This window comes from Somniosus microcephalus, chromosome 6 (assembly GCF_052327205.1).
Source record: "Somniosus microcephalus isolate GS21.2 chromosome 6, FLI_Smic_1.0, whole genome shotgun sequence".
In the NCBI taxonomy this organism is placed as follows: Eukaryota; Metazoa; Chordata; class Chondrichthyes; order Squaliformes; family Somniosidae; genus Somniosus; species Somniosus microcephalus.
Genome location: NC_140992.1, coordinates 282,600,329 through 282,624,733, shown reverse-complemented (window position 1 = coordinate 282,624,733; position 24,405 = coordinate 282,600,329). Strand labels below are relative to the sequence as shown.

The 24,405-nt window shown below is 47.2% G+C and overlaps 1 protein-coding gene across 1 annotated transcript in view; it reads left to right on the top strand.

The window, feature by feature from the left end:
- Positions 1-24,405, top strand: part of tat (tyrosine aminotransferase) — a 121,663-nt gene that overhangs the window by 21,185 nt on the left and 76,073 nt on the right. Inside the window, exons 4-8 of the mRNA XM_085991976.1 lie at positions 7,020-7,087; positions 7,882-8,040; positions 14,015-14,153; positions 22,755-22,807; positions 24,060-24,212. Coding sequence (XP_085848102.1) covers positions 7,020-7,087; positions 7,882-8,040; positions 14,015-14,153; positions 22,755-22,807; positions 24,060-24,212 — 572 coding nt within the window. The remainder of the gene's footprint in view (positions 1-7,019; positions 7,088-7,881; positions 8,041-14,014; positions 14,154-22,754; positions 22,808-24,059; positions 24,213-24,405) is intronic.

Below are 24,405 nucleotides of genomic sequence, written 5' to 3'. Positions count from 1 at the left end.
ATCTAGATTTTCAAAAGGCCTTTGATAAGGTACCACATAATAGACTAATGAATATGGTCAGAGAATGCGGAGTCAGGGGACAAGTAGCAGAATGGATAGCTAGCTGGCTTCAAGACAGAAAGCAGAGAGTAGTGGTAAAGGGTAGCTATTCAGAGTGGCAGAAGGTGGGTAGTGGTGTTCCACCAGGATCAGTGCTGGGACCACTGTCCTTCACAATTTATATTAACGATTTAGACTTTGGAATCGAAAACACAATTTCTAAATTTGTGGAGGACACCAAATTGGGGGGGGGGGAATAGTTAATCTTCTTCTTCTTAGGCAGTCCCTCAGAACCGAGGATGACTTGCTTCCACATTAAAAATGCATTCTCAGGTGATTGATGAGTCCAATGCGGGACCTACAGTCTCTGTCACAGGTGGGGCAGACGGTGCTTGAAGGGGCGGGTGGGTGGGGTGCTTGGGTTGACGTGCACTCCTTGCACTGCTTGTGCTTGGTTTCCGCTTGCTCCCAGCGAAGAGACTCAAGGTGTTCAGTACCTTCCCGGATGCTTCTCCTCCACTTTGTGCGGTCTTGGGCCAGCGATTCCCAGGTGTCGGTGGGGATGTTGCACTTTTTCAAGGAGGCTTTGAGGTTGTCCTTGAAGCATTTCCTCTGCCCACCTGGGGCTCTCTTGCTGTGTCAGAGCTCCAAGTAACGCGCTTGTTTTGGGAGTCCCGTAGCGGGCATGCAGACCATGTGACCCGTCCATTGGCGCTGATCAAGCGTGGTCAAAGCATCGATGCTGGGGATGTTGGCCTGAGTGAGAACACTGACGTTGGTGCACCTATCCTGCCAATGGATTTGCAGGATCTTGTGGAGGCAGCGTTGGTAGTACCTCTCCAGTGCTTTGAGGTGCCTGTTGTACATGGTCCATGTCTCTGAGGCATACAGGAAAGCGGGTATCACTGCTGCTCTGTAGACCATGAGCTTGGTGCTGGGTTTGAGGTCCTGGTCTTCAAACACTCTCTTCCTCAGGCGACCGAAGGCTGCACTGGCACACTGAAGGCAGTGTTGGACTTCGTCGCCGACGAAGTTAATACTGAGGAGGACTGCAACAAATTACAGGAAGACATTAATAAACTTGCAGAATGGGCATATAATTGGCAAATGAAATTCAACACAGATAAATGTGAGATATTACATTTTGGTAGGAAGAATAGGGAGGTCACGTATTACTTGGAGGGTGTGAGTCTGGGTGAGGTAGAGAAGCAAAGGGATCTCAGAGTACAAATACACAAATGACAAAAAGTAGCGACACAGGTTAACAAGGCCATAAAGAAAGCAAACCAGGCACTAGGGTTTATTTCTAGTGGGATAGATGAAGTTATGCTAAACTTTTATTGAACCTTGGTTGGACCACACTTGGAGTACTGCATACAATTCTGGTCGCCATATTATAAAAAGGATATAGAGGCACTGGAGAGAGTGCAGGGAAGATTCGCAAGGATGATACCAGAAATGCGAGGGTATACTTATCAAGAAAGGATGAACAGACTGGGTCTCTTTTCACTTGGAAAAAGAAGGCTGAGGGGTGACCTAATTGAGGTCTTTAAAATTATGAAAGGTTTTGATCGAGTGGATACAGAGAGAATGTTTCCACTTGTGGGGAACAGCATAACTAGAGGCCATCAATATAAGATAGTCATCAAGAAATCAAATAGGGAATTCAGAAGAAACTTCTTTACCCAGAGAGTGGTGAGAGTGTGGAACTCGCTGCCACAGGGAGTGGTTGAAGCGAATAGTATCGATGCTGTGATATCCGAGTGGTAAGGTCAGAAACTGAGAGAAGCCAGACTTCAGGAACCAAAACTTTAACTGTTTAATTATACATATGTAGCAGAGAACATAGCTTTACAGCTGGAAGCAACCACACTCTATTACTTACTGCACGAGCAAAAGATGGAGGATCAACCTCTGAGTCATACCCAGAATGCAATGCCACTACCTTAATAAGTGGTGTGCCAGGACATTACCTTAAAACACTGGTAATTGTGATCCCTTCATATTTGTCTCCATCTGGTGGATAACTTAAGCATTACATCCCCGATTACTATATCCCCCTCCTCTTATGTTTACAATAATTTCTTAACAACATTCTTAAAATGTCCATAAGGAAACTCCTTTAACGAATCTAGCAGGTCGTGATCAATCTCTCTGGCGGCTTGTGAGACCTTGTTGAACGTCTTACAATCAAGTCCCTGCTTGGTTGTGGTAGAGCCACCTGCTGCTCCTGAGCAGTACTCGGAGTATCTGACTCTGCTACGATGGTTTCCTCTTGATGAAGGGGTCCAGGTATAACTGGTTCTGTTCGTGGTGTTGGTACCACCAATGCATTTGGATAACTGGGGACCAACTTGTCCTCCAACATTTCCTCTGGAACCTCCAGTTCGACTTCCCTTTGTCTGGTCAGTATCTGATCCACATGTCTGCGTACTACCTGACCAGTTCCCACCATGGCCGTATATGAAACTGGACCGGTCATTGAGTCTATGACGCCAGGAATCCATTTTGGACCATAACTGAAATTCCTGACAAGGACCGCATCTCCTACTCCAAAACTGCGGCTCTTTGTCCTTTTGTCATGGTTCTCCTTTTGTTTGATTTGTCGGTTTTCCACCTTCCTTTTTAGATCTGGGTGAACCAGGTCAAGAGTGGAGCGTAGTCGACGTCTTAACAACAACTCAGCAGGAGAGAGTCCTGTGGTAGATTGAGGTGTTATTCTGTAGCTAAACAGAACTCGTGACTTTTTTGCTGCCAAACTCCCTTCCGCACTTTTTTTCATCATCTCCTTAAATGTTTGTACGGCTCTCTCCGCAAGTCCATTTGAAGACGGATGATAAGGAGCTGAAGTCACGTGCACTATGCCATTGTTTCTCATGAACTCTTTTGTTTCTGTACTCACAAAACACGTGGCATTGTCACTTACTACGATCTCCGGTATCCCTTGATTACTAAAACTCCTACGCAGGCAGTCTATAGTAACAGTAGATGAAGCAGAATTTACAGGATACACATCCATCCATTTGGAATGAGCATCAATGATTATGAGGAACATCTTTCCCATGAATGGACCTGCATAATCTACATGTAATCTTCTCCATGGTTTATCCGGCCACTCCCAGGGGTGGAGTGGAGCCACTGCTGGTGCCTTCCTGTGCACTTGACAAGTGCTACATGTCTTGACTAGATTTTTTATCTCCTCATCTAGCTTTGGCCACCACAAGTAACTCCTTGCCAATGCTTTCATACACAAAACTCCAGGATGACACTGATGTAGTTGCACTAGGATAGACTGTTGTGCTGGCTGTGGAATAATCACTCGAGCTCCCCACAACACGCAACCATCCTGCACACTCAGCTCTGTCTTCCTGACACTGTAAGGTATGAAATCAGTCTCTTCCAGATGTTGTGGCCAACCCCTCATTACATATTCTCGGACTCTAGACAGTACTGGATCTTTACCAGTCCAAGTCCTTACTTGTTCTGCGGTCACAATTGCCGTATCCGTATCCTCCAACATCAAAACTCTGTCCTCTGGAACTGCACGGATAGGTGTACCTGGTAGTGGAAGACGGCTCAAGGCATCTGCATTCCCGTGGTACTTGCCCGCCTTGTAAACGATGACATACTCATACACCCTTAACGTCACTGCCCACCTCTGGATCCTGGGTGACACCATCTGTGGTACTGCTTTCATCTCATTAAAAAGAGATAGAAGAGGTTTATGATCGGTGCATATGGTGAATTTCCTGCCATATATGTACTTGTGAAACCTCTGCAACCCAAACATTACTGCTAATCCCTCTTTATCTAACTGGGAATAGTTTTTTTCCGCTGGGGTCAGAGTTCGAGACATAAACCCTATCGGTCTTTCCGTTCCATCTTCCAAGCTGTGTGAAAGAACTGCCCCCACCCCGTAAGGTAACGCATCACAAGAGAGAATGATGTCTTTCTCTGCATTGTAGTGAACCAGCACATCCGAGGACAGCATCAGTTTCTTGGACTGTTCAAATGAAACCCTCTGTTCCTCTTCCCACTGCCACTGTGTCTCCTTGCGCAGTAGTTTGTGAAGAGGTGCTAACATTGTTGCCAAGTTTGGTAAAAACCTGTTATAATAGTTTAGCAGTCCCAGGTAAGCTTTTAACTCAGTCACATTTGTAGGAGATGGGGCCTTCTGCAGTGCTTGTACCTTCTCCTTGATTGGATGGAGCCCTGTGGCATCCACTCTGTGTCCCAGGAACACGGCCTCATCCCCAGGAAAGTGCACTTACTCCTCTTGAGCTGTAATCCAGCCTTATCCAATCTTTGTAGTACCTCTCTCAGAGTGCTCAGATGCTCCTGGTCGGTTCTTCCCGTCACCAGAATATCATCCAGATAGATTGAAACATGTGGAATCCCTTGCAGTACACCCTCGATAGTCCTCTGGAAGATAGCTGGACTAGATGAGACACCGAATGGTAAACGGTTATAGGTAAACAAACCCTTGTGTGTATTTATGGTTACATACTTCTTGGATTCCTCATCTAGTGTAATCTGCAAGTATGCATGACTCATATCCAGCTTTGTGAATTTCTTCCCTCCAGCCAGGTTTGCAAAAAGATCCTCAGTTTTAGGAATAGGATACTGTTCAAGTTTAGACACCCTATTTACAGTCAATTTATAATCTCCACAGATTCTTATCGAATTGTCTGGTTTTAAAACAGGTACAATGGGAGCTGCCCATTCTGAACATTTTACGGGTTCCAGAATGTTCTCTCTCAACAGACGGTCAAGTTCAGCCTCTACCTTCGGTTTCATGGCATACGGCACAGGTCGTTGTTTAAAAAACCTTGGCAGTGCCTCCTTGTCTACATAAATCTTAGCTGGGGGGCCATTAAATGTGCCAAGTTCTTCCTTGAACACGTTCTCATGTTCAATCAACACTTCTTGCAAAGACAGTTGTTTGCCTCCCTCTAGTTAATTTATTGCTCCCCAATCTAATTTAAGTTCTCGTATTCAGCCCCGACCTAACAAGTTTGGTCCAGAACCCGATACTACAACTACAGGTAGCTGTTCCACGGTCTCCCTGTGTTGCACAGTTACAGTAGCTGTACTCAATGTCGCCACTCGTTCACCGGTATAGGTTTTAAGCTGCATAGAGCAAGACTTTAACTCTGGAACTTTCGCACGGTTCCACAATTTTGAGTACTCCTCCCTGTTCATTATGGTAACACCACATACGGTATCCACCTCAAAGTTCACCTTAGAGTCATTTACTGTCAGTTGCAAAGTGATAGGATCCACTTTTGGAATGTCCTCTACCATACTATGCAATATGAACATGTCGTCTTCTTTCTCAGCTTCTCTGCTGATGTGATGTGCTCCCTGTTTTTTCACTTCTCTTACTAGGTTTTGCTTTTCTCCCCCTTGAGGTTTGTATACCTCCAGGGTAGCTTTTGCTCGGCATGCACGTTTTATATGTCCTTGTTTCCCACATTTGTGGCACTTTTCCTCCAGAAACCTGCATTCCCTTGCCAGGTGATCTCCATTGCATCTATAACATGCCTTTACATGCTCACATTGTGGTTTCCGACTCATATTTAACTTGTGCACAACCGGACCTGCAACATGCTTTGTCGTAGCCCAGTCTGAACCTTGTATGTCTTTTACATCACGGTTAGCTGTCTCTATTAATTGAGCAAGTTCCAACGCTTTTTCATACGTAAGCCCAGTCTCAGACAATAATTTCCTCTGCATTCGAGCATCCATTATCCCGCAAACAAGCCTATCTCTCAGCATGTCTTTCAGGTTGTTCCCGTAATTGCAATCATGTGCCAATTTTCTCAACACCGCTACATAATCGAATACAGTCTCTCCCGGTTTCCTGTTCCGTGAATTAAATTTGAAACGCTGTACAATCTCACTCGGTCTGGGATTGAAATGATCCTTTAGCAAGTCCACTAAGTTAGCAAATGGTACGTCCCCAGGCTTTTCAGGACTGCATAAGTTTCTCATTAAACTATACGTCTGACTTCCCACGGAAGTGAGCAAAATAGCTCTCCTTTTCCCGACATCAACTATATCATTTGCTACAAAGAAATGCTCCAGTAACTCACAGTATTCTTTCCAGGTCTGAATCTGAACATCAAAAGCAGAGAGCTGTCCTACTATAGCAGCTGAAAACAACCACACTCTATTACTTACTGCACGAGCAAACGATGGAGGATCAACCTCTGAGTCATACCCAGAATGCAATGCCACTACCTTAATAAGTGGTGTGCCAGGACATTACCTTAAAACACTGGTAATTGTGATCCCTTCATATTTGTCTCCATCTGGTGGATAACTTAAGCATTACATCCCAGATCACTATAGATGCATTTAAGGGGAGGTTAGACAAGCACATGAAGGAGAAGGGAATAGAGGGTTATGCTGATAGATTTAGATGATGAAAGACGGGAGGAGGCTCGAGTGGAGCATAAACAGCGGCATGGACTGGTTGGGCTGAATGGCCTGTTTCTGTGACGTATATCCTATGTAATCCTATGTAATATTCATCGGATTTCATGGCTCAATGTGATCAGCAAATTTTATATAGAAGTACTTTACAAATAGTATGAAGAGGAAGGAGCCAGAATGGCCGACTCCTGCTCCTGTCTTCTAGAACTGCTGTCAAACTGCTGCTCCATCTGGCTTCGCCTTCTGATTCCCATTAACCAGTCAGTGCTCAATCCAGCAGCTAATTCTACAGTAATTCTCTCACCCTGTACTTTGTTTAGCTTTGGTTTATTCGTTTTGCTTTTGTTAGTTGTTTCCTAATCTCTTCAGCACATTTCTCTGAATGCTCAGGTTCTCTAGGTTAACGCCACAGTGTTTCCAATGTTCCTTCTGATCGAAAGCCTTCAATTGTTTGTCAGGTAAAGGAAGGATGTATTGACTTGTGAGTAGATGAGAAAGGGTTGGAATTGTATCCTTGCTTATTTCTGCTTCTTTCCGTGTAGGCTATCAGAGCAGCAGGGATGCTGTGGCTAATTTCTACAATTGCCCTGAGTCACCTCTGATGGCAAAGGTAATGTTCCAGGAACATTAGGCTCTGTGGTGGGAGCGGGGGTGGAAGAGTGAGGGGAAGGAGAGGTGGGGGAGGGGGAGGAGGAAGGGGATGTGTCAGGGAGGGGGTGGGGTGGGGAATGGGGGGAGGAGAGGTGCGGGAGGGGGAAGGGGATGTGTCAGGGAGGGGGTGGGGAGGGTTGAGAATGGGGGTGAGGAGAGGTGGGGAGGGGAAAGGGATGTGTCAGGGTGGGGTGGGGCTGGGGAATGGGGGAAGGAGAAGTGGGGAGGGGGAAGGGGATGTGTCAGGGAGGGGGTGGGGAATGGGGGGAGGCGAGGTGGGGAGGGGGAAGGGGATGTGTCAGGGTGGGGTGGGGGTGGGGAATGGGGGGAGGAGAGGTGGGGAGGGGAAGGAGGTGTGTCAGGGAGGGGGTGGGGAATGGGGGGAGGAGAGGTGGGGAGGGGGAAGGGGATGTGTCAGGGAGGGGATGGGGAGGGGTGAGAAGGGGGGAGGAGAGGTGGGGGAGGGGGAAGGGGATGTGTCAAGGAGGGGGTGGGGGTGGGGAATGGGGGGGAGGAGAGGTGGGGGAGGGGGAAGGGGATGTGTCAGGGAGGGAGTGGGGAATGGGGGAGGAGGAGGTTTAGTGAAGTGGGTGGGGGGGGGAGGGGGTGGGGGAGGGGGTGGTAGTCTGGCGCTGTCCTGAATGTAAATGTTATTGTGTTTAAAGCTGCCCATATATTTCTGATTTGCTGGTTACAAACAGCGAACATGCAGTTAATGAGCTTGACTAACATCAAATTTTTTTTCCTTCTTAGGATGTGATTTTGACAAGTGGCTGCAGTCAGGCCATTGAAATGGCCATCTCTGTCTTGGCAAACCCGGGCCAGAACATCCTGATTCCCAGGCCCGGCTTCTCCCTCTATAAAACACTGGCCGTGTCTCTGGGCATTGAGGTCAAACTCTACAACTTACTGGTATGTAGCACCAGAGTGAGCAAAGTATGAGTTGTGGGGCAGAAGGTAATGGATCTGGGTAACATTGCCTGCTGTGGCTGATGTTTCTCCGTCTCCCACAACGGCAGTGGATTCCCAAAGGCATTGCAAAAATAGACCACAACTGAGACTTGGTCTGTAGGAAGGTCACAAGTTTAGAATAACCACAAAAAGAATTAAAGGGGAGATTAGTAAAATATCATCTTACATAGAAGTTGGTTTCTTGCATTAGGGTTGGATTCTTGCTATAATATGGGTTATACCCATCTAATCATGTCCTGTGGGTCTAGACTTGATTATTCCAATGCTGTCTTGGCCGGCCTCTCATCTTCCAACCTCCATAAACGAGCTCATCCAAAACTCATCCTAACTCGCACCAAGTCCCGTTCACCCATCACCCCCTGTGCTCGCTGACCTACATTGGCTCCCGGTCCGGCAATGCCTCGATTTTATAAGTCTCATCCTTCTTTTCAAATCCCTCCATGGCATCGCCCCTTCTATATCTGTAGCCTCCCCCAGCCTTACAAGCCTTTGAGATCTCTGCACTCCTCCAATTCTGGCCTCTTGAACATCTTCGATTTTAATTGCATCACCATTGGTGGCCGTGCCTTTAGCTGTCTAGGCCCTAAGCTCTGGAATTCCCTCCCTAAACCTCTCCGCCTCTCTACCTCTCTCCCCTCCTTTAAAACGCTACTTAAGAACATAAGAACATAAGAAATAGGAGCAGGAATAGGCCACTTGGCCCCTCGAGCCTGCTCCACCATTCAATAAGATCATGGCTGATCTTGGGCTCAAAGCCACTTCCCTGCCCGCTCCCCATAACCTTCACTCCCTTATCTTGCAAATATTTGTCTTATCTCCATCTTAAATGTATTTAATGACCCAACCTCCACGGCTCTCTGGGGCAGAGAATTCCACAGATTTCCGACCCTCCGAGAGAAGAAATTCCTCCTCATCTCAGTTCTAAAAGGCGACCCTTTATTCTAAAACTATGCCCCCGCGTTCTAGATTTCCCCACGAGGGGAAACATCCTCTCTGCATCTACCTTGTCGTGCCCCCTCAGTATCTTATATGTTTCAATAAGATCACCTCTCATTCTTCTAAACTCCAATGAGTATAGGCCCAATCTGCTCAACCTTTCCTCATAAGTCAACCCCCTCATCTCTGGAATTAACCGAGTGAATCGTCTCTGAACTGCCTCCAATGCAAGTATATCATTCCTTAAATAAGGAGGCCAAAACTGTACGCAGTACTCCAGGTGTGGTCTCACCAATACCCTGTACAGTTGTAGCAGGACTTCCCTGCTTTTATACTCCAACCCCCTTGAAATAAAGGCCAACATTCCATTTGTCTTTTTGATTACTTGCTGTACCTGCATGCTAACTTTTTGTGTTTCATGCACAAGGACCCCCAGGTCCCTCTGAACTGTAGCATTTTGTAATCTCTCTCCATTTAAATAATAATTTGCTTTTTTATTTTTCCTGACAAAGTGTATAACCTCGCACTTTCCCACATTATACTCCATCTGCCAAATGTTTGCCCACTCACTTAATCTATCTATATCCCTTTGCAGGTTCTTTGGCCTAGAAATTCGGTGGGCTGCGCCACCAGTTAGCGCCCAAAGAGGACACTTAGTGGCTTTAGCGCCACTGGCCACGCCCCCCGTGAAATTTAGCGGGGCACTAATGGCGGCGTTAGCCTGTAGCGCTGCACCGCCACCGATGACGTCATCAGTGTGCAAAGCGCCCCGCTACCGCCCCGAACGTGATATTGGGTCGCACCCCCCCCCGTAGCGCCGGTCGCAATTCGCGACCGGTTCAGGGGGGCCTACCTGTGGCGGTAGTGGCGCTAATTAAAGGGGAGGTGCGGAGCGGCCATTTTTTTCGCTGGCCGCCTTCCAGCACCTCCTCGCGCCACCCTCCCCGGCCTCCTGATCCCCCCCGGGCAGTGCCGGCTGTGTCCCAAGAGCCCAGCACTTCTCCTCGGTGCCAGGCTCTTTTGCCGGCACTCGCGATCGGAGATTGCGCTGGTGCAGGCCCCTCCCCTTTAAGAAGGGGAGGAAGGCCTGCAGTACTGCAGCGCGCCATGCCGCAGCGTGTGGCGCTGCGGCACGTTGCGCTGCGATATTCAGTTTCAGCACCCCAAGCGGGACGCGGGGCGCCTCGAGCAGCGCCCCGCTTCCGTTTGGGGCGCTGAAACGGAATATCGGGATGGCGCAAGCGGCTCCGTCCGGAGCGGTGATTCCGGCACCCCAGCGAGCTTGAACAGGGCGCCACCAAATTTCTAGGCCCTTCATCCAAGTCATTAATGTAGATTGTATATAGTTGAGGCCCCAGCACCGTTCCCTGTGGCACCCCACTAGTCACCGTTTGCCAACCGGAAAATGACCCATTTATCCCGACCCTCTGCTTTCTGTTAGTTAGCCAATTCTCTCTCCATGCTAATATATTACCCCCAATTCCATGAGCTCTTATCTTATGCAGTAACCTTTTATGTGGCACCTTATCGAATGCCTTCTGGAAATCTAAATGCACCACATCCACTGGCTCACCCTTGTCCACCCTGCTCGTTACCTCCTCAAAGAACTCCAGCAAATTTGTTAAACATTAAAACCTACCTCTTTAACCAAACTTTTGGTCATCTGTCCTAATATCTCTTTATGTGGCATGGTGTTGAATTTTATTTGATATTTCTGTGAAGTGCCTTGGGGCGTTTTACTACGTTAAAGGCGCTATATAAATGAAAGTTGTTGTTTATCTCATGTGGGGCTGGAATACAAAGAGGAGGAAATTATGCTTCAGTTGTACAGAACCCGGGCCCCGCACCTCAGGAAGGATATATTGCCCTCGGAGGGGGCGCAGCGCAGATTCACCAGAATGATACCAGGGCTAAAAGGCTTAAATTATGAGAACAGTTTGCACAGACTGGGCTTGTGTTCCCTCAAACATAGAAGATTAAGGGGTGATCTAATCGAGGTGTTTATGATGATTAAAGGATTGATAGGCTAGATAGAGAAACTATTTCCTCTGGTGGGGGATTTCCAGAACAAGGGGGCAGATCCTTAAAATTAGAGCCAGGCCGTTCAGGGGTGGTGTCAGGAAGCACTTCTTCACACAAAGGGGAGTGGAAATCTGGATATTTCCCCCAAAAGGCTGTGGATGCTGGGAGTCAATTCGAATTTTCAGCACCGATCAATAGATTTTTGTTAGATAAGAGTATTATTATAGGATATGGAGCAAAGGCGGCTAAATGGATTTAAGATACAGATGAGCCATGATCGAATTAAATGGAGGAGCAGGCTTGAGGAGCTGAATGGCTTCCTCCTGTTACTATGTTCCTAACAAATCTACTGAGGGTTATTCCATATAGTGCATGTACTCTGCTTTATATCCATATAATAATGCGCGTGTAGAGAGACTGTGCTTTATACTCGTATTAGGTGTGGGTACTTGCTATAGTGTGCGTTATTCCCATATACTGTGGGTTATTCCCGTATACTGCATGTACTGTGTATGCTAATTGACAGGATGTGACTAGTGGTGTCCCACAGGGATATGTGTTGGGGCCTCAACTATTCACCGTATTTATTAATGACTTAGATGATAGGATGGAGAGCCACATATCCAAGTTTGCCAATGACACAAAGATAGGCGGCATTGTAAGCAGTGTAGATGGAAGCATCTAATTACAGAGATATTAATAGATTAAGTAAATGGGCAAAAATGTGGCAAATGGAGTTCAATATAGGCAAGTATGAGATCATCCAAAATAACAACGGAAAATGCTGGAAAAACTCAGCAGGCCAGGCAACATCCGTGGAGAGAAAATAGAGTCAACGTTTCGGGTGAACCCTTTTACTATTTATATATTCAATAAAGACTTTTGGATTCCATCTTATGTTAGCTGCCGATCTACTCTCATACCCTCTCTTTGCCCCTCTTATTCCATTTTTTAGATTTCATCTGTACTTTCTGTATTCAGCTTGGTTCTCTACTGTATTCTGAACCTTACAATTGTTATAAGCCTGCTTTTTCTGTCTCATTTTAATCTCTATATCCTTTGTCATCCAGGGAGCTCTAGCTTTGGATGCCCTTCCTTTCCCCCTCAGGGAAATGTGTCTACTCTGTACCCGAACCATCTCCTCTTTGAAGACCTCCCATTGTTCAATTACTATTTTGCCTACCAATTTTCAATTCCTATCCATCTGGGCCAGATCCCTTTTTATTAACCCTCCTTCAGTTAAGTATTTTTACACTTGATTGTTCCTTGTCCTTTTCCATAACTATTCTAAACCTGATGATATTATGATCACTGTTCCCCAAATGTTCCCCTACTGAAACATGCTCCATTTGCCCCACTTCATTTCCCAGAACTGGATCCAGCACTGCTTCCTTCCTTGTTGGGCTGGAAACACACTGATCAAGAAAGTTTTCTTGTACACATTTGAGGAATTCCTCCCCCTCTTTGCCCTTTACACTGTTACTATCCCGGTCTACATTAGGATAATTGAAGTCCCCCATTATCACTACTCTAGTTCTTGCATTTTTCTGTAATTTGCCTGCAACTTTGCTCCTCTATCTTCTTCCCCCTATTTGGTGGCCTCTAGTATACACCCAGTAGCGTAATAGCTCCTCTATTGTTCCTTAATTCTCACCAAATAGATTCTGTCTTTGACCCCTCAACTACATCATCCCTCTCCAATGCTGTAATAGTTTAATTGATCAATACTGCCACTGCCCACTCCTTTTTTTCCTTCTCTATCTTTCCTGAATACCTTGTAGCTAGGAATAGTAAGTTCCCAATCCTCCCCTTCGTTGAGCCAGGTCTCTGTTATTGCCAATATATCATAGTCCCATGTGGCGACTTGTGCCTGCAGCTCACCAACCTTATTTACCACGCTCCGTGCATTTATGCACATGCACTCCAAACCCATCTTAGGCTGCCTCACATTTGCCCCGTCTAATCCCTCCTATTTCTGAACTATTCTTTATTCTAGTATATTTGCCTCTCCCAGACCTCTGTGCACCTTGTTTCTCCTCTCTAATGTTTCTTCCTGGTGCCCCTACTCCTGCCAAATTATTTTAAACCCTCCCTCACAGCACTAGTAAACCTCCCTGCGTGTACTATGGGTTATACCCATATACTGCATGTACTGTGGGTTATACATCATCCTGACTCGGACATATATCGGCCATCCCTTCATTGTCATTTGGTCAAAATCCTGGAACTCCCTCCCTAATAGCACTGTGGGAGCACCTTCACCACACGGACTGCAGCGGTTCGTGAAGAAGGCTCACCACCACCTTCCCAGGGCAACTATGGATGGGCAATAAATGCTGGCCTTGTCAGCGCACCCATATCCCAAGAATTTTTTTTTAAGGGTATTTTCTATACTGTGGGTTATACACACATTAGGTTTGGGTATTTGCTATACTGTGGGTTATACACACATTAGGTTTGGGTATTTGCTATACTGTGGGTTATACACACATTAGGTTTGGGTATTTGCTATACTGTGGGTTATACACACATTAGGTTTGGGTATTTGCTATACTGTGGGTTATACACACATTAGGTTTGGGTATTTGCTATACTGTGGGTTATACACACATTAGGTTTGGGTATTTGCTATACTGTGGGTTATACACACATTAGGTTTGGGTATTTGCTATACTGTGGGTTATACACACATTAGGTTTGGGTATTTGCTCTACTGTGGGTTATACACACATTAGGTTTGGGTATTTGCTATACTGTGGGTTATACACACATTAGGTTTGGGTATTTGCTATACTGTGGGTTATACACACATTAGGTTTGGGTATTTGCTATACTGTGGGTTATACACACATTAGGTTTGGGTATTTGCTATACTGTGGGTTATACACACACACACTTTGTCAATAGATGCTGTTTGCTGAGAAATTGATTGTGTTTTTCTGCTGACTGATTACAGCCAGAAAAATCGTGGGAAATTGACCTGAAACAAATGGAAGCGTTGATTGATGATAAAACTGCCTGCATCATTGTGAACAATCCCTCTAATCCCTGTGGCTCTGTCTTCAGTAAATCCCATCTCCAAAAGATTCTCGCTGGTTAGTACTAGGGTTTGAACATTTTCCATAACCAGGGCTGTGGTTACAGGTTGGGTTTTGTCAATGGGGGAGACTTCAGAGAGCTGCCTATGAACGCTAGGAGGGTAACGGTTATGGGAATATGATTGATGGACAGTGTATAGTTGGTGCAGATTTCATTCCCTCTCTCACTTTGCTGTGGTGCAACAGAGGGGACACAATACTGCACAATACAAGAAACTTTGTTATATCCGGCACCGACGGGACTGATCTATCAAAACTGCCGGACATACAAAGTTAATGTTGAAGCATACGGAGGTTATCATCTCCGTATCTGACAACAAACACTGTTGCTTAGCAACAGCTTCTAAACAGTCGGCTGCAGCTGCAAGCGTCTCTAGCTGAAGCTGTTGCTATAGCTACAGACCTTGCAGTGCCAGACTGGGGAAAAAAAAGCAACGAGAACTAAAAAAACTTATAGAAAACGGCTCCTGATTTTTGCTGTTAGATCGAGTATTCCGGACATATAACCTCCGGATAAACCAAAGTGTCCTGTAATAGGGAGTGTGGTTATCATGAAGCAACTTCAGGAGAATGTAAACAGTGGATTGAGCAGATGGATGTTGCATGGAACGACCTCAGGATGTCCCAAAACGCTTCACAGCCAATGAAGTACTTTTGAAGTGTAGTCACTGTTGTAATGTAGGAAACGCAGCAGCCAATTTGCGCACAGCAAGCTCCCACAAACAGCAATGTGACAATGACCAGAAAACCTTTTTTTTAGTGATGTTGGTTGAGGGATAAATATTGGCCAGGGCACAGGGAAGAGCTCCCCTGCTCTTCTTCAAATAGTACCAAGGGATCTTTTACATTCGTCTGAGGGACAGATGGGGTCTCGGTTTAACATCTCATCCGAAAGACAGCACTTCCGACAATGCAGCACTCCCTCAGTACAGCCCATCCGACAGTGCAGCGCTCCCTCAGTACTGCCCCTCCGACAGTGCAGCGCTCCCTCAGTACTGCCCCTCCGACAGTGCAGCGCTCCCTCAGTACTGACCCTCCGACAGTGCAGCGCTCCCTCAGTACTGACCCTCCGACAGTGCAGCGCTCCCTCAGTACTGACCCTCCAACAGTGCAGCGCTCCCTCAGTACTGACCCTCCGCCAGTGCAGCGCTCCCTCAGTACTGACCCTCCGACAGTGCAGCGCTCCCTCAGTACTGACCCTCCGATAGTGCAGCACTCCCTCAGTACAGCCCCTCCGACAGTGCAGCGCTCCCTCAGTACTGCCCCTCCAACAGTGCGGCACTCCCTCAGTACTGCCCCTCCGACAGTGTGGCCCTCCCTCAGTACTGACCCTCCGACAGTGCAGCGCTTCTTCAGTACTGACCCCCCGACAGTGCAGCGTTTCCTCAGTACTGCCCCTCCGACAGTACAGCGCTCCCTCAGTACTGACCCCCCGACAGTGCAGCGCTCCCTCAGTACTGACCCTCCGACAGTGCAGCGCTCCCTCAGTACTGCCCCTCCGACAGTACAGCGCTCCCTCAGTACTGACCCTCTGACAGTACAGTGCTCCCTCAGTACTGCCCCTCCGACAGTACAGCGCTCCCTCAGTACTGCCCCTCCGACAGTGCAGCGCTCCCTCAGTACTGACCCTACGACAGTGCGGCGCTCCCTCAGTACTGCCCCTCCAACAGTACAGCGCTCCCTCAGTACTGACCCCCCGACAGTGCAGCGCTCCCTCAGTACTGACCCTCCGACAGTGCAGCACTCCCTCAGTACTGCCCCTCCGACAGTACAGCACTCCCTCAGTACTGCCCCTCCGACAGTGCAGTGCTCCCTCAGTATTGCTCCTCCGACAGTACGGCGCTCCCTCAGTACTGCCCCTCCAACAGTGCAGCACTCCCTCAGTACTGCTCCTCCGACAGTACAGCACTCCCTCAGTACTGCCCCTCCAACAGTACAGCACTCCTTCAGTACTGACCCTCCGACAGTGCAGCGCTCCCTCAGTACTGACCCTCCGACAGTGCAGCGCTCCTTCAGTACTGCCCCTCCGACAGTACAGCACTCCCTCAGTACTGCCCCTCCGACAGCACAACACTCCTTCAGTACTGACCCTCCGACAGTGCAGCGCTCCCTCAGTACTGACCCTCCGACAGTGCGGCACTCCTTCAGTACTGCACTGAGTGTTAGCTTGGATTATGTGCTCAAGTCTCAAGATTAGTAGGACTTGAACCCTCAACCTTCTGACACTGAGGTGAAAATGTTACACTGAGCCAAGGCTGACACCAAACTTACTTCAGGGAAGATATCGGCAATGGAGAGAGTGTAGAAGAGATTCGCTAAGGTGGTATATGGGGTGGGAAGCTTTAATTATGAGGAGAGACCATAAAAACTGGGACTTTATTAGAACAAAAAAAAATAATTTGATAGAGGTGCAAGAAAAAGCAGGAATGCAGCAGAGGGAGAGCTATAAAACAACAAAGGGAGACAAAGAAATTACTGAGGTACAAAAAGGGAATGTGAAAAAAACACTTGCTAGGGACAGGAGGAAGCCAATCAGCCCCTCGAGCCAGATCCACCATACAATTAGATCGTGGCTGATCTTTATCTTAACTCCATTTACTCGCCCTGTTTCCATAACCCTTAATACCCTTGCCTAACAAAAGCTTATCAATCACAATTTTGAAATTGTCAATTGACCCCCAGTCTCAACAGCTTTTTGAGAGAGAGAGAGTTCCAGATTTCCACTGCCCTTTGTGTGAAGAAGTGCTTCCTGACATCACCCCTGAACGGCCTGGCTCTAATTTTAAGGTTATGCCCCCTTGTTCTGGATACCCCCCTCCAGAGGAAATACCTCAATCAGATCACCCTTTAATTTTCTATACTCAAGGAAATGCAGGCCTAGTCTGTGCAACCTTTCCTCGTAATTTAACCCTTTTAGCCTCAGTATCATTCTGGTGAATCTGCGCTGCTCCCCCTCCAAGGACATTGGCCCAGAACTTGGTGTCGGGGGCTTGCCGCGCATGCAAGCCCCCGATGTGCACTTACCCTGCGCGCCGACATCTGAAACCTGGCCCGCAGTGGATTTCCTGTCAGTGGCCCGGTTCTGATGTCGGCGCGCTGTGCTAACCTGACCCAGTGGCGTAGTTAGTGCGATGTGCCGGCTGGGATCAGGTGAGCACTGTTCAGCCAATCAGGGAAGGGGAAACTTCATTCATAAGTTTGAGAGTAAGAACTGTCAAACTCATGAAAAGTACTGCACCCCAAAACATTACTTAAACTTTAAATAAAATTTTTAAAAACATCCCAATCAGTAAATTAAGTATAAATAAGTTTTTTAAAATAATTTAAACAATAATTTTTTTTTTTGAAAAAAATATATTTTTAATAAAAAGGGTCTAAAACTAAACTTACCTTATTGTAGATTCTTTAAAATAATAAACCTGTGGAAAAAAAAATTCTAAATTGCACTGAAACACCACTTACCTGTAAAAATAAATACTTACGTGTGCTTTTTACAAGCGTAAAGACCAGAGGCCTTTACACATGCACAAATCCCCCAAAACAGAGGAAATCCAAGACGCACGTGCTGCCCCCTACAGCGCACGCGCTAGCCTCTTCAACTCTTGGGTTAGAGGAGAGGAAATGCCGGTTTTCAGCGCATGCGCTGTGCATGCTGAAAACCGGCATTTCCTCCGGCCAGACGCGTGAGTACCCCTTCCGTACTCACGCGTTTGGGGAGGAATTACTGCCCCAATATATCCTTTCTGAGGTGCGGGGCCCAGAACTGGATGCAGTTACTCCAGATGATGTCTGACCGGTGCTTTATAGAACTTCCAGCCTCCTTGAGATAAAGGCCAACATTCCACTAGCCTTTTAAATTATTTTTTGCACCTGTCCACTAGCTTTTAGTGATTTCTTGGGCCCTAAATCTCTCGGTTCCTCCACAGTTCCTAGCTTCTCGCCATTTAGAAAATACTCTGATTTATCTTTCTTGGGTCCAAAGTGGGTGACCTCACACTTCCCCACATTGAACTCCATCTGCCACAGTTTTGCCCACTCACTGAATCTGTCAATGTCCCTTTGCAACTTTTGCTCCCATCGACACTATTTACTGAGCCAACTAACTTAGGTGTCATAAGAACATAAGAAACAGGAGCAGGAGTTGGCCAATCGGCCCCTCGAGCCTGCTCCACCATTCAATAAGATCATGGCTGATCCAATCTTGGCCTCAACACCACTTCCCCGCCCGCTCCGCATAACCCTTGACTCCTTTGTAGTTCAATGTCTGTCAATCTCCGCCTTGAGTATATTCACTGACTCCGCCTCCACAGCTCTCTGGGGTAGAGAATTCCAAAGATTCACAACCCTCTGAGAGAAGAAATTCCTCCTCATCTCCGTCTTAAATGGGCGACCCCTTATTCTGAAACTATGCCCCCTAGTTCTAGATTCCCCCACGAGGGGAAACATCCTCTCAGCATCCACCCTGTCAATCCCCCTCAGAATCTTATATGTTTCAATAAGATCACCTCTCATTCTTCTAAACTCCAATGAGTATAGGCCCAACCTGCTCAACCTTTCGTCATACGTCAACCCCTTCATCCCAGGAATCAACCTAGTGAACCTTCTCTGCACTGCCTCCAATGCAAGTATATCCCTCCTTAAATATGGAGACCAAAACTTTACGCAGTACTCCAGGTGCAGTCTCACCAGCGCCCTGTAAAGTTGCATCAAAACTTCCCTACTTTTATACTTCATACCCCTTGCAATAAAGGCCAACATTCCATTAGCCTTCCTAATTACTTGCTGTACCTGCATGCTAACTTTTTGTGTTTCATGTACGAGGACCCCCAGATCCCTTTGTACTGCAGTATTTTGTAATCTCACTCCATTTAAATAATAATTTGCTTTTTCATTCTTCTTTCCAAAGTGGATAACCTCACATTTTCCCACATTTTACTCCATCTGCCAAATTTTTGCTCACTCACTTAACTTATCTATATCCCTTTGCAGACTCTGTGTGTCCTCTCACAACTTGCTTTCCCACCTATCTTTGTATCATCAGCAAATTTGGCTACAGTACACTCGGTCCCTTCATCCAAGTCATTAATATAGATTGTAAATAGTTGAGGCCCCAGCACTGATCTCTGCGGCACCCCACTAGTTACTGGTTGCCAATCGGAAAATGACCCAATGATCCCGACTCTCTGTTTTCTGTTAGTTAGCCAATCCTCTATCCATGCTAATATATTACCCCCCAACCCCGTGCGCTCTTATCTTGTGCAGTAACCTTTTATGTGGCACCTTATCGAATGCCTTCTGGAAATCCAAATACACTAAGGCCTAGAAATTCACTTGGGCGCGGGCAGCTCGCTCGCGCCCAAAAGTTAGCGCTGGGCGGGGAGGCATTAGCGCACGCCGTATATTCGTCTTCTGCGCCCCAATTCGGAAGCGGGCGCTATACCAGGGTGTGCCCGCCTCCGTTTGGGGCGCTGCAACTGAATATCGGCGCGCTAGTTGCCGCAGCGCCACCCGATGCGGTGCGGCAGGCTGCGGTACTGCAGGCCTCCCCCTTCTCTTAAGGGGGAGGTGCCTGCAACGGCCGGAGCCCCGATCGCGAGTGCCGGCAAAAGAGCCCGGCACAACGGAGAAGTGCCGGGCTCCACGGAAACCAGCCGGCAATGCCGCGGGGGGGGTGGAGGAGGCCGGGGAAGGAGGTGCGGGCAGGCGGCCGCCGAAAAAGCAGCCGGCCGCACCTTCAGCTTTAAAGCGCCCCACTATGGCAGCAGGACGGCCCCGTTTTCTGTTCGCTGTTTGCACCCGCTTCGGAGGAGGTGGGCGCAAATAAATATGGGGATCGGCGCGGTTTCGGGGCGTTACGGGCCACCGCGCACACCGATGACGTCATCGGTCCCGGCGCAGCGCTAACGGCTACCGCCGCCAATACCGCTGCACTCAATTTCAGCGCTACCACCCCGCCGGCGCAAAAGACCTCTTTAGGCGCTAAGTGGGCGCAAGGCCCACTGAATTTCTAGGCCTAAATCTACTGGTTCCCCTTTATCCACCATGTTTGTTACATCCTCAAAGAACTCTAGCAAATTTGTCAAACACGATTTCCCTTTCATAAAACCATGTTGACATTTTCCCAATGACAGATGTTAGGCTAACTGACCTATAGTTTCCTGCTTTCTGTCTCCCTCCTTTCTTGACCAAACTTGGATATACGGCTCTCTATTCCTTCATCCAAGTCATTGATAAATATGGTGAAAAGCTGGGGCCCCAGTACAGATCCCTGGGGAACACCACTAGACCCAACCTGCCAATTATCCCTACTCTCTGTCTCCTACCTACTAACCAATTCCCTATCCAACAATAGGTTGGCTCCAATTCCATGCACTTTCATTTTTTTAACAGTCTCTTGTGTGAAACCTAGTCCATATAAATAATATCCATAGGCACTCTACATCTACCATGTTAGTTACCACCTCCAAAAATTCCACTAGGTTAGTTAGGCATGACTTGCCCTTTGCAGATCCATGCTGGCTCTCTGATCAACTCATATTTGTCCAAATGCTCAGTCACTCTGTCCCTCATAATAGATTCTAGTAACTTCCCCACAACTAACGTTAGACTAATAGGCCTATAATTTCCTGGTTTATCTTTCCCACCCTTCTTAAATATGGAGTGACATTGGGAATTTTCCAATCCAAGAGGGCAATTCCAAATCAAGAGTTTTGGAAGATCATGACGAAAGCATCAACAATTTCCTCACTTACTTCATTTAATACCATGGGCTGAAAAACCAAGGAGTATCAAAACTAACAGTAAAAGTTTTATAAATATATGAAGAGAAAGAGAGTGGTAAGAGGGAATGTGGGCTGAATAAAGACAGATACAGGTGAGGCTATAATGGATAATAAGGAAATGGCAGACTTGCTAAATGAGGACTTTGTATTAGCTTTCACAGGAACCTAAACTTAAGTCAAGGGGAGGAACTCAGTGGATTCAATATGAGTAGAAAAATGGTAATGGAGAAAATAATGAGACTTAAGGTAGACAAACCTCCAGGACCGGATGATTTCCACCCTGCTGGGATCTAGGCCCAGTTTCCTGGGTTACGATCATTGAATATCCAGAAACTATCCGAAAAGGGTGGCCAGGGCAACAGAGGGACACTTGCTCCAGCACCTCAGGAAATGGGAACCATGTTCAGGAGGCCTCCAAGTTGTGTTTTCGGCCTTGGACGGAGCTAAGACCTAAAACCTGATTTGTTTCTGATGCTTGAAGGGAGGGACAGGTGCCCACTCCTGGGCTGTCTCCCTCCAAAAAGGGATTCAGCTGGCCCAGGGTCTCTCACTATCCTTCTCCTGGTGGGTACTGGGGTCCATGGTAGTAATGCATCACTAACTGGGCCCCATCTCCCTCTTGTCAGTTATTCTGGGCACCACACTTTAGGAAGGAGGTCAAGGCCTTAGAGAGGGTGCAGAGGAGATTTACTAGAATGGTACCAGGGATGAGGGATTTCAGTTATGTGGAGAGACTGGAGAAGCTGGGGTTGTTCTCCTTAGAGCAAAGAAGGTTAAGAGGAGATTTGATAGAGGTGTTCAGAATCATGAAGGATTTTAATAGAATAAATAAGGAGAAACTGTTTCCGGTGACCCTAACCCGAACGACCAGATTTAGGAACAGCTTCTTTCCCAGGGCTGTCATCCTACTGAACTCCACAAATAAACTCTAAAGCCTGCACATCTGCCAATGCACTTTATTATGTTTATGTTTATGTATTACAAGCCAAATGAATGTTGAATGTTAAATGTCTTAATCAAAATGTACACTCTCGGGAGCCGCAAGCCTACATTTCGTTGTACTGCACTTGTGCACTAACAATGACAATAAAGTTGATTATTATTATTATTATTATTATTATTAGAAGGGTTGGTAACCAGAGGACACAGATTTAAGATAATTGGCAAAAAAAATCTAGGGGGATATGAGGAGAATTTTATTTACACAGCAAGTTGTTATGATCTGGAATGCACAGCCTGAAAGGGCAGTGGAAGCAGATTCAATAACAGCTTTCAAAAGAGAATTGGATAAATACTTGAAGAGAAAATTTTGCAGGGCTATTGGGAAAGAGCAGGGGAGTGGGACTAATTGGGGAGCTCTTTCAAAGAGCCGTCACAGGCACGATGGGCCAAATAGCTTCCTTCTGTGCTGTATGATTCTGTGATTCTATGTGATGGGCAGGGTGAATGGGTGGCTGGGGTCAGCGGTGTGGGGGGTGGAAGCTATGTTGGGGCTGGATTTCACTCTCTACCCAGTTTCAATGGCCTGAGCGAAGGAATATCCAGACTTAAGTGTCTGCTCATTTAGGAAAAATTAAAAGCGAATTAATTCCCAAGGGTCTTCTAGACTATCTGAGGGGCATTAGAGATGGGACGGGGTCTGGGAGGAGGGAAACTGGGGAAGGGTAAGCGAGGGGGACTGGGAATCAGCAGAAACTGAGAGATGTATTACAAAAATTCAACAAATAACATACTAGGAGAAATATTCACTGTTCTTTACCTGTACGTTTCCGGCATTAACTATAGCGTCTGATGCTCAGGTTTGTTCCTCTTTCAGTCGCAACAAGAAATTACCTTCCAATCGTGGCCGATGAAATCTATGGAGATATGGTGAGGAAAGTTGGGTAGACTGAGTCGGAGCAACATGTGTGCCAAGATGTGCCTTGTACTTGCAATGGACTCTATACATGTCCTATTCATTAACATGCTGTGTGGCTGCAGTAACTGTGAGCTGGGATCAGACCCGAACACCCACACGCTGCCACTGTAAGGGTCAAACACTCCAACTGAGTTCCTTAAGCCTCATTGGCACACAACAGATCAATGGCTTTAGACAGTTGCTGGAACAGCTCTGGTGCAGTAATAGCCCTGTTATACACCACACAGTGTGTGGCAATAGGCCTTCAGCTATTTCATCAATGACCTTCCCGCCAACATAAGGTCAGAAATGGGGATGTTTGCTGATGACTGCAGTGTTCAGTGCCATTCACAACTCCTCAGATAATGAAGCAGTCCATGCCTACATGCAACAAGACCTGGATGACATTCAGGCATGGGCTGATAAGTGGCAGGTAACATTCGTGCCACACATGTGCCAGGCAATGACTATCTCCAACAAGCGAGAGTCTAACCACCACCCCTTGACATTCAACAGCATTACCATTGCCGAATCCCCCACCATCAATAGCCTGGGGGCCACCATTGACCAGAAACTTAACTGGACCAGCCACTGTGGCAACAAGAGCAGGTCAGAGGCTGGGTATTCTGCAGCGAGTGTCTCACCTCCTGACTCCCCAAAGCCTTTCCACCATCTACAAGGCACAAGTAAGGAGTGTGATGAAATACTCTCCACTTAACTGGATGAGTCCAACAACACTCAAGAAGCTTCATCGTCACTGGGTCAAAATCCTGGAACTCCCTCCCTAACAGCACTGTGGGAGTACCATCCCCACACGGACTGCAGCGGTTCAAGGCGGCGGCTCACCACCACCTTCTCAAGGGCAACTAGGGATGGGCAATAAATCCTGGCCTTGCCAGCGACGCCCAGATCCCATGAACGAATAATAAAAAAATAGGCCTGGTATATACACTGCAGTGTGTGTGGCAATAGCCCTGGTATATACACAGTGTGGCTCGCCCTGTCCTTCACTCCCCACCCTTCATGCCCTGTTCCTTGGTATATTGCCGGCAGCTTATTGCAATCTGGGTTTGACGTTGATGTGGTGCAGACTCTGGGTTCATGCACGATGCAATCCTGATTCACCTTTACCCACAATTTTTGTACTTTCTCCATTGCCTAACTTTATGGAATAAATCTTTTCATTAAGCTGGTCTCTAACCTACAAATCTGTGTCTGTTCCAGGTCTTCCCTGAGTGCAAGTTCATTGCCCTTGCCTCTCTGAGCAGCAGTGTCCCCATCCTGTCCTGTGGTGGTCTGGCCAAACGGTGGCTCGTACCTGGCTGGCGAATGGGCTGGATTCTCATACACGACCGAAACGACATCTTTAGCAGAGAGGTGAGGGTCACTGGGAAATTGACTGATCGGTAGGTCAGGGTCACTGGGAAACTGACCGATCGGTAGTCCAGGGTCACTGGAAAACTGACCGATCGGTAGTTCAGGGTCACTGGGAAACTGACCGATCGGTAGGAGAGGGTCACTGGGAAACTGACCGATCGGTTGGCCAGGGTCACTGGAAAACTGACCGATC